This window comes from Vombatus ursinus, unplaced genomic scaffold, assembly GCF_900497805.2.
Source record: "Vombatus ursinus unplaced genomic scaffold, bare-nosed wombat genome assembly UNPS02012515.1, whole genome shotgun sequence".
Classification (NCBI taxonomy): Eukaryota; Metazoa; Chordata; class Mammalia; order Diprotodontia; family Vombatidae; genus Vombatus; species Vombatus ursinus.
Window position 1 is genome coordinate 542,087 of NW_020952293.1, and position 18,082 is coordinate 560,168.

The 18,082-nt window shown below is 47.0% G+C and overlaps 1 protein-coding gene across 1 annotated transcript in view; it reads right to left on the minus strand.

Moving 5' to 3' along the window:
- Positions 1-11,321, minus strand: part of CNGB1 (cyclic nucleotide gated channel beta 1) — a 97,161-nt gene extending 85,840 nt beyond the window's left edge. Inside the window, exons 1-6 of the mRNA XM_027857909.1 lie at positions 11,035-11,321; positions 10,563-10,620; positions 10,238-10,449; positions 1,356-1,480; positions 951-1,125; positions 91-242 (exon numbers count right to left, since the gene is read on the minus strand). Coding sequence (XP_027713710.1) covers positions 91-242; positions 951-1,125; positions 1,356-1,480; positions 10,238-10,449; positions 10,563-10,620; positions 11,035-11,321 — 1,009 coding nt within the window. The remainder of the gene's footprint in view (positions 1-90; positions 243-950; positions 1,126-1,355; positions 1,481-10,237; positions 10,450-10,562; positions 10,621-11,034) is intronic.
- Between the last annotated feature and the right edge of the window lie 6,761 nt (positions 11,322-18,082).

Below are 18,082 nucleotides of genomic sequence, written 5' to 3' on the forward strand. Positions count from 1 at the left end.
TAAGGAGTTTTCTCACCTGGAGGTTTGTCCTTATATCAATGACACCCCACCACCACCACCCCAGTGGGCATTTTCCCAATTCTGGCCCACGGGCAGCTTGGGGGTAGGGTTTCTCTCCTCTCTGGTAACCCCGGAGCCGCACCTTAACACTGCAGAAGCCTTCACTCACCTGCACCACCTTCACACGAGGAACAGGCTGAGGTATCACCATTTCCAGTCTCCTCTTGACCCACCCCATCAGCCTGGTGGACAGAAAAACTCTCTTGGAAACAATCCCAGACCTGTGATTCCTGCTTTTCCCTGGCTCGTTCCATGTCCCCTGGGATTTTCTAGAGTCTGATCTAGGGGATCTGGCTGAGAGTCCTCCTTCCCCAGTGTCCATAGCCCTATGCCTGTCCTTCCTAAAACTCATCTTCCTTTTGAGCTTAAAGATGTGAGAAGGAAAAAGACCAGGGCAGAGGCCCTGAAGGACAGGGGAAGCCAATTCACTGCTGCCACCAAACAGCTAATAAAAATACTAGCTAATAGCTAGCATATAATGTTTTAAGGTTTGCAAAGCACTTTACAAATGTTATCCTATTTGACCCTCACAACAATTTTGAGAAATGGGTGTCTATTATTATCCCCATTTTACAGATGAGGAAACTGAGGCAAACAGAGGCTAAGTGATTTGCCCAGGATCACACAGCCACTAAGCATCTGAGGCTGGATTTGAACTCAGGGTTTTCCTCAGCACTCTATCCACTGTTCCCCCTAGCTAATCAGAGTGTCATGTTTGGGTTGGACCTGGATGAGGAAAAGGGGTGAGTTTCTATCCCCCACCATCCCTGTCTTATTTCACTTGGTTAGATCTCACCCATCCACCCCCTACTTTTCCTCCTCCTTCTTTGGAGAGTGGAGAGCAGGAAACCTCAAGGAACTTGGAAAACTTGAACCCTTCTCCAAGTTACCTGGCATGATCCCCAGCAGGAGGGAGGCAGGAGGCAGCCAGGGTATCTGGTTGGCTCTCCTGGTTTGTGGGGGGCTCCTCAGGCTTTGGGGGAGATGGCATTGGGGCACAGCTCTCTGGTGGGAGCTCTGTTTCCTTTGCCTGAGGCTCTGGCTGGGCTTCTGGGGGTGCTGCTACTGCGAGAAAGAAAAGGACCAAAGACAGCACAGTGGGATCAAGGTTTGAGCTGCCCAAGCACCCCCGGATGGGCCTGGAAAAACATCATCTATCAAGCCCCTTCCCCCACCCCACTCCACTCAAAAAACACTTAGTTTGACTTTGCTCAGCACTCCCTTCTCCCAGCTCTAGTCCAAGTTGGCTGAGCTCTAGACAAGTAGAATACCTGTTACCTGTCCAGGCCAGTTACCCCTCTCCCCCCAACCTCCCTGGATGCTTTCGATGCTAAGCCACACCCAGGCAGGAGCTGTTAGCTTGTCCATCACGAGCCTCACCTGATTCTGCAGTTGCTTCTCCAAGCCCAGTACAGGCTGCCTGTATCAACAGGAAGAACATTGATTACTGGGAAACTTCCATCCACTCCAATCACAGAGGACAAGGTCAAAAGGTCCAGCCCCCACCCCTCACACACACACAACCTAGACCCAGGACAGCTGGGGGATGACAAGAGACTTCATAGACTTCAGTGAAATGAACACAGGGCTCAGGCTGGTTGTGCAAAGGTCAGCCCACTGCTGGGGGCTCTTAAAATACCTGTAACCAAGACCTAACTCATGAACGCTCCCCACTTCCAGAGAACATGGCCACCATGAAATTCTTGGGGCCCTAATCCCCACGAGGTTTGCTGGAGTAATGCTTATACCCAAGCTTCCAGACCTCATGAGAGATTAAGGGACAGGAAAACCAGAGAACTAAATCAGGGTCCCAGGAATGTGGTCTTGCTATCTACTCATCCACCATATAATGTCAGGGCCAGAAGGGACACCAGGGGTCCTACCCAGTTCAGAGGTCCACAGAGTGGAAACGACTTGCCCAAGAGCACAGAGCTAATCAGACTTGGACCCATTTGGGTCAACAGCGAAAGTTTTGGTCTCACCAGATTTGCTGTCATCACATACACGTGTGCCCATAAATAAGCAAAGGTGGATGTGGACGTACACCCACATAGCATGGATTGAGGAAATTGAGCCTTTCTAGATGCCTGTTGTCTCCTCCATTAAAATGTAAGCTCCTTGAGGGCAGGGACTGTCTTTTCACCTTTCTTTGTAACCTCAGCACTTGGCACCATGCCTAGCACATAGTTGGTGCTTAATAAATGCTTGTTGATTTGACTTAACTCAGGAAGTGTGAGGCTACTAGAAAACTGTAATATCTTCCTAATCCTGTCCTGATCTCCTCCCTCTTTCACTGGATCCATGGAGAGAGAAAAGTGCGATATAGTGGAAAGAGGCCTGGATCTAGTCTGAGAATCCAGGGGTTCAAATCCCAGTTTTTATTTGTATGACTGGCTGGACCCAGTTCTTCCACCTATTACCTATGTGACCACTCAACTTCTCTGGACCTCAGTCTTCCCATCTCTAAAATGGCAGGGAGAGAATAGGGAAGACAATTTCTAAGGCCCCATCTAGCTCTAAATACTAATATCTTGAGAAAAAAAATCCTACATTGGATTTTACATGGCATGGCCTCTCTCTGTTTTCTTCTTAATATTGGAATCATCCCCATCCTTTAAAGCCAGTCCCAGGTCCCCACCTCCTCTAGAAGGCTCCCCTGATTACTTCAGCTGCGCATTGATATCTCCCTTCTCAAACTCTTTTGCCACTATTAACATCATTATTCTGGATACTATCCTATCTTGTGCTGTCTTTGAATTGTCACCTGCATATAAGAGGGCAAGGAGCTTCCTTCTGTCTGTTCCATTCCTCTGCAATGTGCCTACAGTGTACCTTGCTTAGTATAGGGCTGAGCACATAGTAGGCATTCAACAAAGATTTGCTGATTGAGGTAGGACCAGTTAGTGGAAAGAACACAAGACTAGGATTCAGGAGACCTGGGTTTGAAACCTACCCTCAACACTTACTAAGCTATGAGACCTTGGGCAAGTCACTCAGCCACTGGGAGCCTTGGTTTACAAATCTATAAAACATGAGAGTTAGACTAGAGGATTTTGAGGTCACTTCTCAACTTCCTGGTGCCTCAGTTTTCATATTTGTAAAATGTTAGGGCTAGACAAGATGACCTCCAATGTTTCCTATGAGTTTTCTGCTTCTTCTTGATGGTCAGGCAGAGGGTGGACACGATTGCCCTTTTGGTCTGGGTGTCCCTTCTTCAATGCCAATTTGAAAACACCTCTTAACATAGCACCAGCAGCCTAGCCACTTTCAGCCTGTGGACCTCTGAGATCCTCCAGTCTAACCCTCACATTTTACAAATGTAGAAACTGAGGCATTATCATTCGTCCCAAGCAGCTAGAATGAAAAGGTCTTGTAAGACTACTGTTCTTTTGAGAAGCCCACCAAGCCTTCCCTCTGACACTGGTCTGCTTGAAAGCATTGACAAAGATGTGGATAATGGGATAGGAGTTACGGCTAGGAATCCTTTGCACGTGGGCTGAACGCTGCAAACTATCCCTTAGGGCAAGCTACCGAAAGCTGCCTTCGGATAGAGGGGAGGGGAGATGAATCAAGACCCATGGCTGGGAGACAAAGAAGCTGGGAAGCTGGCTTGATGCCCCTGCTGGGTGAGGTGAGGGAAAAGCTCACCCCGGCATCATGCCACCGAGAAGCTTCCTTTTGTAAGCTAATTATGCTCTCCAACTAGGTACTGACTTCTTGCTTCTATGCCACCAAAGCATAGAAACTCTCTAAAAAGAAGCATAGGCACTCTCTAAATTTGGTAGCCCAGGACAAAGCCCAGATGGCCCCACCCTAGTTGTGCCTTGTGAGCTGGGGGAGGGGCACAGGTTGTCTGTTCCCACTAGTTCTATTCCTGTTGCCCCAGGGGAAGGTCATCCTCCTGCTCACCTCAGAAATTTTCAGGAGCTGGGGTGGAGGCTGTGGTAGTACTTTGTCCAAACCCTGCACCAGCCACTTTATGACTCTTTTTCCAGTCCTGCAAAGGAGAGGGGAGGGAGGAAACAAGTGTTTATCAATACTTACAATGTGCCAGGGTTTACAAATAATCTCTCATTTGATCCTAACAATCACCCTTGGAAGTAGGTACTATTATTATCCTCATATGATAGTTGAGGAAACTGAGGCAGACAGAGGTTAAGTGACTCACCTAGGGTCACACAGATCATGAACATTCAAACTCAGGTCTTCTTGATTCCAGACCACCTAAATAGCTAATAGGCATCATTAATCCCCTTCCTGCTTGCATCCCAGCCAATGTTAGGGTCTACCTTGACTCCTAGCTTTCTTCTATACCTCTGCTGTAGTTGTTGTTTATCCTTGGTTTTTTGAAGAGAATCAGTGACATCAAGGGGTCATGTCTTGACTTGTGAGTGAATTGGATTGAAGGGAGGCACAGTTGCACAAAGTTATCAGTCTCACTCTCTCTTCCAGAGTCATTAAAACCCAGTGACAGGAGAAAAGTCAAGACAGCCGGCAACAGCCCAGGATGCAGTGGATGACCTTGGCATCTTCCGTGTCTGACCAAGCTCTGAGTGCTCCACAGTGCCTGCTTCAGCCACCTTCAAGGACATTGGAACTAATTGTTCTGATCTGCCCACTCCTCCAGGGAAAGTCTTCACATGCTTGGGGTAGACATCCCCCTCACTCTCTGCTGGATTTGAGCCTGTCCGTCACCCTCAACCTGGTTTCGTCCTTCTACTGAGAGGGTTTACCAAGGTGTGGCCAGTGTGCATGCTACAGCTTCTTGGAGCCACAGGTGAGAGTTGGGTGGATGAACAGCCCTGAAAAGCATTCAGCAGCCCTCACACCAAAGGTGCTGGTCTGCCTGAACACTCCATACACCTTTATACCAGTCTAGTAACACTAATAAGCCCCCTATGCAGTGAATATAAAAGATAGAGCAGCATGTTGTAGTGAAAACAACACTGGTCTTATCATTCAGATCTGGGTTTCAGTCTCTACTCTACCACTGACTAGCCACCCTCGCTTTGCCTCCTCTATCTCTTGACTCTCAGTCCAGAGCTTCTATTAGACATCACACTGACTAAGAGCCAGGGAGTAGAATGTCAGAGAAGATTCTCCAAAGCCCCCATCTCCCTGTAAGACACCCAACCGGTCTAACCCATTGGAGTATTCAGAGCCATCTCCGACTGCCCTCCATGAGTCAGACACGGAGAGGGCACTCACGCCTCTGAAGGCACCAGATTCCCCACAATAGAGGTTCAGATCTCTGGGGTCATGGGTTTGGAGACTTACGCCTTGTCCTGGTTGTCAATGTTGTCATTTGGTGCCAACCCTGTAAGGATAATAAACCAAAAGAGATCAAAGGGTGGGTACCTGGGGACTATGGGCTGCACAAAAGCTAAAAAAGATAGTCCCTTTGCCTTAGAGGGCTTACGCTCACTCTCAGAAACCCAGACACCTTAGAAGGGTTGGGACAGAACAAGTGATCACCTCTCAATTATCCATATGTACTAGGGATTAGGACTAGATCTGAGATTCCATTGATGCAGGGACTCCCAGTTGTCTTAGAGATTTCCCAGAACCCTAAGGGGCTGAGTGACTTTCCCATAGTCCATCAATACATTTCAGAGGGGTCAGAAGAGACATGAAACCTGGTCTGCCTGGTTGCAAGATCCTGAAGGCTCTCAATTCACCACACCCCTGGTGCCTCCCCATGTACGTTATGCACTTCAGAGGTGAAGTGAAGGCTGGCTTCTTCTTCCCACCAACACACTACTAAGCCTCCTCTTCATCCATCGATTAGTGTGTGCCCAGGGAACACATGAACTGGTAACAGCCACCGCAAACTAACCTCATTCAGAAAAGAAACCTGCTTCTCTCTCTTTCTCTGTCTGTCTCTCTCCTCCCCCTCCCCTTCTCAGTCTCTCTGTCTGTCTGTCTGTCTCTCTACATATGGGCTATATATGTACATGTTGACATATATTTATATTAAATAGATAGATAGATACATACAGATAGAAACTGATATCTCTCTTGTGGGCCCCTCCCCTCAGAGCCCTACCAAGTGACTAGAGTAAATCAGATAACTTGATGAAAGAAAAAAAAAATTATTCCATATTTGAGAGTGGGGGTGGGTTGGGTCCAATCTATTATCCCTGATAGCACAGCAGGATTTTGACAGGGGTGTTCTAAAGATAATGCCTTAGCCCAGTAGAAAGATTTAAGTTCCATAAGTGATGAATAGGAAGAGATACAGGATAGGGAGGAAGGTTTTTCAGTGCTCCCCCAAGTTCTACTACAGAGATGGCCACCTGCTCTACCCAGTGACCGTCCCTGACAGTCATTCATTCATTCAGTCAATAAATGTTTATTGAATACCTACTTCCAGAAAAACCCAGACCTATCCCCTGGGGGAGATATAAGTCAATATGACCCTGCCCTGGCTCTTAAGATCTAGTAGGACCCTCCAGTCAGCCTGCAACAGGCATGATATAGTGAGGGAAAGTCCGGGTAGGGAGTAAGAAGGTCAAGGTTCCAGTATCTACTATGCCACTAGTTAGCTGTGTGACCTTACATAAGTCACTTCCTTTCTGGGTCCCAGTTTCTCTCTCACTCCCTCTCTCTCTCTGTATGTGTATATGTATGTATATATATGTGTATAATATGTATTCACATGTGTTTATGTGTGCATGTTTGTATATCGTACAGACACATGTCATATATACATATCTGTATGCACACAATACATCTATATATACCTGTAATATGTATATGCATACGTGGACATACACCAACATGTACTACATGCGTGCGTATCTACATATTTAGTGTGTGTTATGTATGCATATGTGCCTCAGATATGTATTATAAATACATCTGTGTGTATGTGGGGGTACATATATACATGTATAAGGAAGGGATTGGACTGGTTTATCTCTAAGGTTCCTTCTAGCCCAGACAGTGTCTGGCTATGATTTTAAGAGGAGGCCGCAAGAGACAGTCACAGCTGGGAAGAGGAAAGAAGGAAAAGAAAGAAGAAAGGAAGGAAGGAAAGGAGGGAGAGAGGAAAGGAGGAAGAGAGGGAAGAACGGAGGAAAGAAGGAAGGAAGGAAGGAAGGAAGGAAGGAAGGAAGGAAGGAAGGAAGGGAGAGAAAGAGAAGGAAGAAAGAAAAGAAGGGAGGAAGAGAGGAAAAGGGAAGGAAGGGAGAGAGGGAAGGAGGAAAAAAGAAAGAGAGGGAGGGAATTGTGAGAATTGTGAACCAAACTGACTCCATCTTGTGACTCAATTCTAGAGCCAGCTCAGTTCCTTTTCTATGCAATTATGGATCTAGTTCAACTTCTGCCCTGTGAGAAAATTTTATTCAATTATGGGAATTGTAAGAAAACTGTATTGCGCTGTTTGAACCTAACCCTATGTGGTTGGGAAGTTGAACCACCTCTCCCCACTGCCTAGACAGACCCTTAAGTAAGGACCCGGGTTTTGCTGATCAGAAACCTGGTCAGATCCAAAGACTGATGCAAAGAGGTTTCTCACAATTGTACGTCTCAAGCAATCCATATGTCTTATCTGAAAACTGGTCCCATATTGGTCAATTAGTTGCTGTTTCCTTGTTCCTTTGATTAAATACAGATGCTTGGGGGGAGTGGGATGCCTCCTTTTTCTGATTTCAGAGAATTGCACCTGTTCATTTTTCCTTCCTCGCAACTTGGAAAATTCCTAATCTTTCCTCCAATTAGAAATCAGATTACCTAATCTTGTATCCTGGTTTTTATCCCATTAATTTTTTTATGCATGAAAATCTGTCTCTCCCTGTATTTGGGGTCCAGTGCCAAGCTGAGGAGGTCTGGTCCTGATTTGTTGTGCAACTGGTATACATTGTTAATAAATAAATATGCTTGGAAGCTCAGACCTTTGTTTTCTCGGTTATTTTAGATTTCACCCATCACAGAGGGAAGGAAGGAAGGAAGGAGAGGAAGAAGGAGGGAAGGCAACAGTTCAATAGGTCATTACCTGGGCCCAATGTTTCTTCATTCCCGAGGGTCTGTGCTCCAGCCTGCAGAGGACACATAATCCAGAAAGGCTCAAGACTACTTGCCTTAGAGGCATCTCCCATTTCAAAGAACACGGAGGCAGAAACATTAGCACCTAATACCCCACATTGGGTTCCCCTCAGGTACCTGGTCAGGAAAACTGGTATTGCTTTCCACGTTCTGGACGATCAGGGCCTGGGGAGGCTGTGGGACCACTCTCTGGAGCCCCTTTGTCATTAAGGTCAGGACCCATCCACTGGTACTGTTGAAAGGACAAGAGCCATGAGAACAACTAGGTCAGTGGCCACCACACCTCCACTCTCCATCACTCCCCCCTCCCACCACTGTGCATCTTCTAGACCAGACGTTCATAAGCAAGGGTAGGTTGCAGGGATTCTGTGAACTTGGATGGGAAAAACAGTGCCATCTCTCAATATATTTGGTTTCCTTTGTAATTTCTGCTGTATTTTATTTATTTAAAAACATTATTCTGCTGAGTCTATAAAATTCACCAGACTCCAAAAGAGGATCATGACATAATAAAGATTAAGAACTAGAATTAAGTTCTACACACTGCCCCCTCCTCCCATGCCCATCTCTGATAGGCTGTGGCTCTCCTCCCAGGGAATTCTACTCTTGGCTCCCAGCCATCCCATGCCCTCTGGCAACTGACCCACACTTCCTCTCCATACTCAGCTCCCACAACCTCCTGGAGTAGAAACACTGTCTCCAGGCAGACCAGTCTCTTCATTATCCCCAGCACATGCCTCTAGTCAGTGAAGACCCCATCACTCCCAGCCCAGGGACCTCTCTCCCCAATCCTCTAAGGCCTAGATCAAGTACTCTCTATTCCAGAAAGCCGTCCCTGACTGCTGGAGACAGAGACACAGGACCTGAGTTCATATTCCGCCTCTTACTATGTGTGTGACTCAACTATTCTGAGACTATAAAATGAAACAGTGGAATTTGATGATTTCTCTCTGAGGACCCTTCTGGTCCTAGAACTTGGACTTTATTCCAGCCCGTGAAAACCTCATTCTGCGATGAGCAATAGCATCTAGGATTTACAGCTGGCAGACTTTAGAAACCACACCTTCTGCCTAAATGGCAGCATCCAGGGGTTGCTGGATTTGGAGTCAAAAGAATCAAGTTCAAATCCCGGCTCTGGTACAATTCACAGGGTTGTTTTGAGAATCAAATGAGATGACTTTTGTAAAGTGCTTTGTAAAGCTTAAAGCACTATATAAACACTAGCTGTTATTATTAACAAGCATGTGTGAGGGGCCTACTATATGCTAGATACCATGAATGCAAAAATAGGAGACACCGTCCTCAAGAAATATTCAATATGGGGACGGGGAGGGGAGGGAGAGAAGACATATACACAAATAAAAAGTAATTTCATTGGGACAGTATCAACTAGGGGTGGGTGGGGAGAATCGGGATAGAGTTTCTGTAAGAGGTGACTCTTGAGATGAGTTTTGAAGGAAGTAAGAATTCTACGTGTAAGCAGGGAAGGATTGCATTCAGAGCATGGGAGATGGCCTAGGCCAGGGGTGGAGAACCTGCAACCTCGAGGCCACATGTGGCCTTCTAGGTCCTCAAGTGCAGCCCTTTGACTGAATCCAAACTTCACAGAACAAATCCCCTTAATAAAAGGATTTGCTTTGTAAAAATTGGACTCAGTCAGAAGACCGCACCCAAGGACCTAGAAGGCCACATGTGGCCTCCAGGCCACAAGTTCCCTACCTCTGTTCTCGGAGGACAGGTTGTAAAGGGCTTTAAATGCTGAACAGAGTGAGTTTTGTTTGATCTCAGAAGCAACCAGGAGACATTGAAGACTCTTGAGAAGGAGAGTGACCTAGGCAGACTTACTCCTTATTAGTATCAATTTGGCTATGGTATTGAAGATCGATCAGAGAGGTTGCTGATTTTGTGCAACCAGTCTAATTTTGGTGCTCAGCCCTAAGAAACACCATTACTCCACCTATTGGCAAATAGCAGCTGTTAAAAAAAAAAATCATTGAGGTCTTTGCCCATAAAAGCTGAGTGCTTTGCTTCCCATCCAGTCTCCCTGTGCCCCCACCCGCCACCAGAAAGCATCTGTCTCCTTTCAGTGCCAGCCCTTGGCAGGATATCAATCCCCTGGGAGAGCAGGTACCTGTTCCCAGGAGCCAGAGGAACTCGGGCTGAATCAGATGTAGGCAGCGGCTCCACAGTCTCCTGGGGGACTAGGAAAAATAAAAGCATAATGTTGAAGTCCGGCCTTCTCGAGTCATTGAACTGCTCTCTGGGGTAGGGTTTGAACAAAGAGAGGAGATTCAGGAATGGCTCAGCTGGAGAGACCGCCAGAATGGGATGGCCCAGATCCATCTGCCCAAAAAGGTTAGTGGGAGGGGTTGTTATCATTAAGCTTCCATCCCTCCTCATCCAGGCTTTCAAGGCAGTGACTCAGAGGCCACTTGGGGAGGCTTTTGTGGACTCACCCTCCGGGTTCCTGCACTGGGGAGGCATCTCTGTACATCCGGATGGTTCCTTTGGAGCCTAAGGAGAGCCCAACAGAAAGGGGTCAGGATCCTCAGCCACCCTCCCAAGGCTCCGAGTTAAACAGAAATGGGCCCCATGGAGATATTTGGGTAGGGGGCAAGGGGAGGGAAAGAGAGAAAAGAAAGGACGCAGCGACACATGGGAGTCTAAGACCAGTGCGATTACGGGTCATGGCATCAGACCTAGGCTAATTCTCTTCTCTTCTGTAAAATGGGGGTGATGCTACCACCGCTGCTGACATCGCAGGGCTACTGTGATCAAACACGAAGGTGACGTAGAAACAGCTGGGGGAAGCTGGCCTTCTGTGCCATGTTTTAGCAGCTTCCTCCCACCAGCCCTCCAAGGAAGCCAGGGAGTACAGTAGGTAGAGCACTGGACTTGGAGTCAGGAAGACCTGGGTTGGAATCCCACCTCAGACACTTCGCTGTGTGGCCAGACATTTCACCCTTCTGGGCTTGTTTTCTCTTCTCTAAAATGAGCTTCCCTCCCAGCGCTCTCTCAAAGTGGGAGCTGTGGCACAGGGCACCGCCGAGGACCAGTTTTACCTGCTCGGGCTCCTCTCTCCTCACGGGCTGGTCCTCCTTCATCTCTGGTTCTGCTGGTGCCGGTTCCAGATCCGATTTTGCCTCCTCTTCTGCCCCGATCTTCTGAGGGGTGCTCGGTGGCTGGGGCAGCACTCTTTCAATCCAGCTGAACATGCCTTCACCTCGAGGGAGGGAGAAGACTTTGTTCCTCAGGCTTTCCCCTGGCCATCTGTTGCCCATCGCATCTGCCACAGAGGCCTGAACTTGAAAATGGCAGCCTCCCACCTTGGGGGGCTGCAGGGAGCCCCAGTGGGTCAAACTCCCATTCTGGGAGAGATCAAAGGATCGCTTTTATCCCAATCAGGGGAGACAGAGCTGAAGCAGTCCCCACTTCCCCTATTATCCTTTTGACTCCCTTTCTCCCCAAACTCCATTCCATGTATGACTATTTCTCTGATTATGACTCAATGAATAGAGGTACAGTGATACAATGGAAAGAACACTGAATGTGGAATCAAGGAGACCGAGTTCAAATCCTGCTCAGCCACTTACTACCTATGTGACTGTGAGAAAGTCACCTCTACATGTCTAGATACCCAACTTCTCTGGGCCTTGGCCTCCTTGTCTGTAAAATGAGGCAGCTGGATTAGATGTCAGCTTTAGAACCCAGAACCCCAAACTCAATACTGCACTTACTCTGTATAACAACAGGGAATAATAACTTGAACTAGCTGGGACCGTATCCAGGAGGCCTGACTGTGGAAGTCTACACCTGGAGTGGGGAACCCATGGCCTAAACTGGAAAAAAAAAAAGGGGCCACACTTGAGGATCTAGAGGGCCACATGTGGCCTCGAGGCCACGGGCTCCCCACCCCTAGAATAAACTATATAAAATATTCCCAGAACCTCTTGTCACACCCTCCCTCCTCACCCACTCATTTATTCATTTACTCATTCAAGAAACATTTCCCAAGCATCTGTTGTTCAGCCCCTTACGAGGGGTGATTCAAAGCTTACATAAGACAAGGTGGCTGCCCTCTTGATGCTTACGTTCTAGTAGAGAGCCAGAGAAGCATAAGGCACAATGTGACAAGGAAGCCCGCCAGAGGGGCACAGGCCTGAGCTCACTCCCTTCCAGGTCTCTGTTTCCACGATCCCTGAGGCTCTGGATTCTGGCTCCTTCACACTCTTCCACTCCCCTCTAGGGTTCTAGAAACCCAATTAATGAATAACCTGATGAATTAATTACCCTATTAGACCCTCTATATCCCTCAAGGTGATCACTCTGGCTACTGAACTTGGTCATGAACTTTCACTTGTCTCTGCTGCTTTTTTCCTGTGTGACTTTGAGCACGTCATTGCATGAGCTAAATGATTTCTGAGGCAGCATGGTGCAGTGGGTAGGGTACTGAGCTTGGAGTTATGAAGACCTGAGCTCAAATACCACCCCAGATGCTTATTAGGTGTGTCCTCCTGGGCAAGTCACTTTAAACTCCCTGTGCCTCACTTTCCCCAAATGTAAATAAAAGGGTTGGACTCAGTAGCTTCTAAGGCCTCTTCTGGCTCTAAAGTTGATGCTATAATTCTGAATTTGCCTCTCCAGAACTTTAACTAGAAGTACTGGCTTAAAACACTGGCTGTCCTGAAACCAACTTTTTAAGAGAAATTCAGCTGGGGGGAGGTAAAGCAATGTGGGAGGCAGAGACAGAGACACCAGGGACCTAGGGACACACGGTTCCATTGTGGGCTGAGGGACTGAGGACACCAGCCTCTGAGGAAAGGGATCCTGAGATACACAGAGCTCTTTCTGAGAAGGCTGCCCCGGGGAAGATGCTGGTTGTGTCAGGACCAGGGAGGAGCCCACCTGGGGATAATGCGTTAGAGAGGGAGAGGATTGAAGGGGCCATCTGGGAGCTCTCTTATTTGTGCTAAGCCTGGTCGTTTCTACTTGCTGACTCGTACGAGTGTTGGCTGGGCCCTCCACATTTGGAGCCCTGGGACGCAGCACCCTTGTTGTAGTTCTGACCCAATCTAAGCTCTGCTTCAGGCTATGGAAACTAGCCCCAAAATATCTCTCCCTCTGGTGCCTAAAATGCTGGCATTATGGAGTTATTTCCTTGGATGGAAGAGTCCTTTCCCATCACCTCCTTTAAACCGTATCTTTTAAAAGTTATTCATGGGAATGCAAAATAGTTTATCAGACACTTTCTTCAACAGAAGAAGCAGGGACAGGATGAAGATACTGAGGACCCTGGCAGGGAAAGTTAAGTTGAATCTGGGCAGCGAATCCCAACTGAACTCTCAATCTTACCTCTCTGCTTCGGTTTGTTTCCCTCCTAATCTTCATGGGACTATTTACTCATTCATTTGTTCGCTCATTAAATATCTATTATTACTGTTATTGTTGAGTCATTTTTGGTCGTATCTGACTCTCTGTGACCCCATTTGGGGTTTTCTTGGCAGAGATGCTGGAGTCCATTTCCTTCTCCAGTTCATTTTACAGGTGAGGAAACTGAGGCAAACAGGGTAAAGTGACTTGCCTATTGGGTAGTTCCTATCTGGGCAATGGGCTACTATTACTGTCAATGCTGTAGATTCAATTCGGCTTTCCTCTAATTCGTTTCCATGCCTCCAGACTCGCCCCTCCCTTCTTATCATCTATGCAACCCCCAAAATGATATTCCCCAAATCCATATCTGATCATGTCACTTCATCCTCTCCCCCAACTCAAAAATCTTCAGTGGGTTCCTCTTGCCCCTTATGAACAAAACACAAACCCCTCGGCTGATATTTCAAGCCCTCCCATGCCGTACCTTTTCAGCATTACTTTACATTAATCTGCCTTCACATCCTACTCTCCAGTCCCATTAGCTATCCTCCATAGAAAGCGTCCTGTCCCCCACCTCTTGAAGACACTTTGGATGCAATATTCATTTACTTTCTTCTCTACCTATAGTATCTCCCCTGGAGAATATAAATCCTTGAGGGCAGGGATTGTTTGGGATTTTGTTTTTTATTTGCTTTGGGAGCACCTAGTCAAGTACCCTAGGACATAGAAGTTTCTTAAGGTTTATTGGACTGAATGCATGTTTACTATGCTGATGCTGGTGATAAGAAGAAAGCCAATCCAGCAGGAGAGAGAGAACAGGGATGATATAAGTAAGTATGATGTATGCTAGAAGGTGATGGAAGCAAAGGGAAAAGCCTCACAAAGGATTCTAGAAAAGTTTGAGAGGTTCCCTGAGAAGGTGGTGAGTTCCCCATCACAGGAGGTCTCCAAGTGGAGACTGGGTGGCCACTTTTTAGAGATGCTATAGAAGTTTCAAATTCTGGTCAAAGTTAAATGAAGTGACTTTTGGGGTTCACTTAGGACCCTTAAATTCTATGACTCTGCTTTCCCTGAAGTTTTTCTTGATTCAACCCTTGCTCCCCCTCTAGCCTGGCCTGGAAACAGAGCCAGCTGACCTGGTAAGGGCCTCCCTCCTACCTCGTCCAACATTCTCCTGCCTGACACGGGGCAGATCCCTCCACTTCCACATTCTCTCCCATCTCCTTCCTAACAGATGGGCCACAGAGGAAAGTAACTGATCTCCTCGGAGACTGACAAGGAAATCTATTTTGACCCTAGAAGACTTTTCCAGTGCAGGTGGGAGGACAAGTTTCTCCTTTCTGTAGGACCCCAGAGAATGAAACACAAAGGCTAGGATCAGGCTTGCTGTAACTTAGCATTGCCCTCTGGCCACCCCATCCTTCCGTGTCCCTTTTTCTGGGAGACGAGAGCCTCCCCAGCGATCCTGAGAGGTTTCAGGAGACTATGGGAGGTAGGCCAATGAGTCTCCCTCCTGTCCCCACCCCTACAATTAGAGGTTCCCCTTCTCTCAGGCCCAGAGAAAGTCACAGTCCCCAAGCAGTTACCTTGTCTGGTCTGACAGTGCCCAGCCACTGGTCCACGGTGCTCCCAACACAAGCCTCAAAAGGCTCTGATGGGATTAGAAAAGGGCCTTCCCACAAAGGGAATTAATAGGGATGGATCTGGTGATAATACTGGGAGACCAGACTAAAGTAGCTGTCACCATGGGGGGCTGAGGTCACCCCACAACAGAGAAAGGGAATCTTCTCCCTGTGCCCCTCCCCACAACACCCCACTGACCCAGGGCTCGGCCACATCTCAGAGGAGAAAGAATCCAGTAGGCTACGATGACCAACTTAAGGTGTTTAAAAGGTCTAGGGACATCACGGAGGGGTCTAGACTCCATCTTCACAGTATGGGGGGTGGGTTGGGGGGGCGTCCCTTGCTACCCGCGGCCAAGTTTTGATGCAAAGGGATGGGACCCTGGAGCACGGAATGATTTAAGAAAACACTGAGTGGATGTGGGAGGAGAAAGCCTGCTGGAAGTGTTCCAATACTGGGGGTGAAGAGGGATCTCTGTTTGAGCCTTGTGGATCTTATGGAAGCCTCAATGCAAAAATTCAGGAAAGGAGAATAGATCTCTTCTTACCAGAAGAATGTGAGCTGTGGCCGCAGGGCACCATTCCAGAGAAGGCTGATGGTGCCCTCACTTTAGGCCAGTGAGGAGAGTGTAGATGGTGCTGCCAAAGCCACAGGCTTCGTGTGAGAGTGGGGGAAACTGATCCTGGGTCTAGGAGCTTTCAAGAGATCAAGGGCAGTGTTGGAGAAGATGTGGGAAAATTGGAACACTAATGCGTTGTTGGTGGAGTTGTGAAATGATTCAACCATTTTGGAGAGCAATTTGGAACTATGCCCAAAGGGCTACAATATTGTGCATACCCTTTGACCCAGCAATAGCACTTCTAGGGCTGTATCCCAAAGAGATCATACAAATGGGAAAAGGACTCCCATGTACAAAAATATTTATAGCAGCTCTTTTAGTGGTGGCAAAGAATTGGAAATTGAGAGGATGCCCATCAATTGGGGAATGGCTGAACAAGTTGTGGTATATGAAAGTAATGGAATACTATGGTGCTAGAAGAAATGATGAGCAGGCTGACTTTGGAAAAACCTGGAAAGATTTGCACGGACTGATGCTGAGTGAAGTGAGCAGAAAGGATCTAAGACATCTCCAAAGGTCTGATGATGGAAAATGCTATCCACATCCAAAGAAAGAACTATGGAGTTTGAATGCAGATCAAAGCATACTATTTGCTATTTTTCTTCTGTTTTGTTTTGTTTTCTTTTTCTGGTGGTTCCTCCTATTGGTTCTAATTCTTCCTTACAACATGACTAATGTGAAAATATCTTTAATAGAAATGTATATGTAAAGCCTATATCAGATTGCATGTCGTCTTGGGGAAGGAGGTGGGGAGACAGGGGGAGAAAAATTTTAAACTCAAAAGCTTATGGAAGTGATTGTCGATAAATCAAAATAAATTAATAAAAAAAGAAAAGAAAAAAATAAAAAAAAATTTTAAAAAGGAATTCAAGGGTGGTGTCTAAAAATTCCCTGTCCCTCACATGAGAATGAAGTGGGGGGAAGGGGAGGGACTAAGCTAATTAATTTATTCATTCAACAAACATTTATTTTGGCCCAGTGGTTAGAGTGCACTCCTGACCGTCTACATGGCACCCCTGGAAGCCCACTCCATCCCTGGACTACTTCTCCCACTGTGAGGACCCTCTCTGCCTCCAGCCTCTCCCCCTCACTGGCTGCTTCCCCCAGACCCTCCATTTTAGGGAGGAGCCCTAGACCAGCCATGACTTCATCTCCAAGCTAGAACTCCTGACTCTCCCTGGACTTTCTACCCTTCTCCCTTTTCAATCTCTTTTATGTGTTGTCTTACAATTAAAATGTAAGCTCCCAGGGGGCAAGGACTAAGACAATCTTTTAACCTGTTTTTGTTTTCCAAGTACTTAGAGAAAGTACCTGTGGTTCAGTTGTTTCTGTGATGTATGACTGTTCCTGATCCTGGGGTTTTATTGGCAAAGATACTGGAATATTTTACAGATGAGGAAACTGAGGCCTGAGAATTTAAGTAACTAGTCCAAAGTCTCAGAGTCAGAGGAGAAGATGACCATTCTTGGGAGGGAGAACACAGCTCCTGGCCTGGCTTGCCAGAAAATATGGACTTTTGAGAGATTCAGTGCTGAACTGAAGGTGAAATACTGATCTAGCAGGCACTTTTTTGTGCTTTTTTTGATATTTTAGTGTCGACCTCCAGGAAGAGAATAACAGGAGATATAAGTCGCTACTGCTTATTTCGGTGTTTGTCATTGCCTATTTGTTAGTCTTTTATGTGAAGCATTTCTTTTGTGTGGAAGAAATAAATAGCTACCCACCACATGGGAAAAAAAATTAAAATTAATTGGAGTAGACGTTGAGCCTGGAGACGACAAGACTGTTGTGGAGGTGAGGGATGGGGAAGTATGATAACTGTCTTCCCATGCTTATCAAAAATGGGAACACACTTGACCTGCTTGGTCCTAGAGGGTAGACCCAGGACTGGTGAAGACGGCCCAGGAAAAGCTTCCTGACCCGTAGAAGGGAATAGACCCACTTAATGAGCTCTCTATCAGTGGAGGTCTTTGCTGGAGGCTGGATAAGCTCCCATGCAGGGTCTTCCCACCAAGGTCTGGGTTGAACTAGAAGTCTTCTGAGGTTTCTCCTGCTCAGGCAGAGCTGAAAAGGGCACTTTGTTTGCTTCTCTCTTGGGCACTATCCAAGTTCAGGGAGATTTCAAAGGAGAGAGAGAGAGAGAGAGAGAGAGAGAGAGAGAGAGGAGGAGAAGAAGGATGAGGAGGAGGAGGAAGGAAGGGCAGGAGAGAAGAGAAAAGAGAGAGAGAAGATGAAGAAGGAAAAGAGGAAAAGAGGAGAGGAGAGAGAAAAAAGAAGAAGGAGGAGGAGGGACAGGAAAGGAGAGAAGAAGAAGAAGAAGAAGAAGAAGAAGAAGAAGAAGAAGAAGAAGAAGAAGAAGAAGAA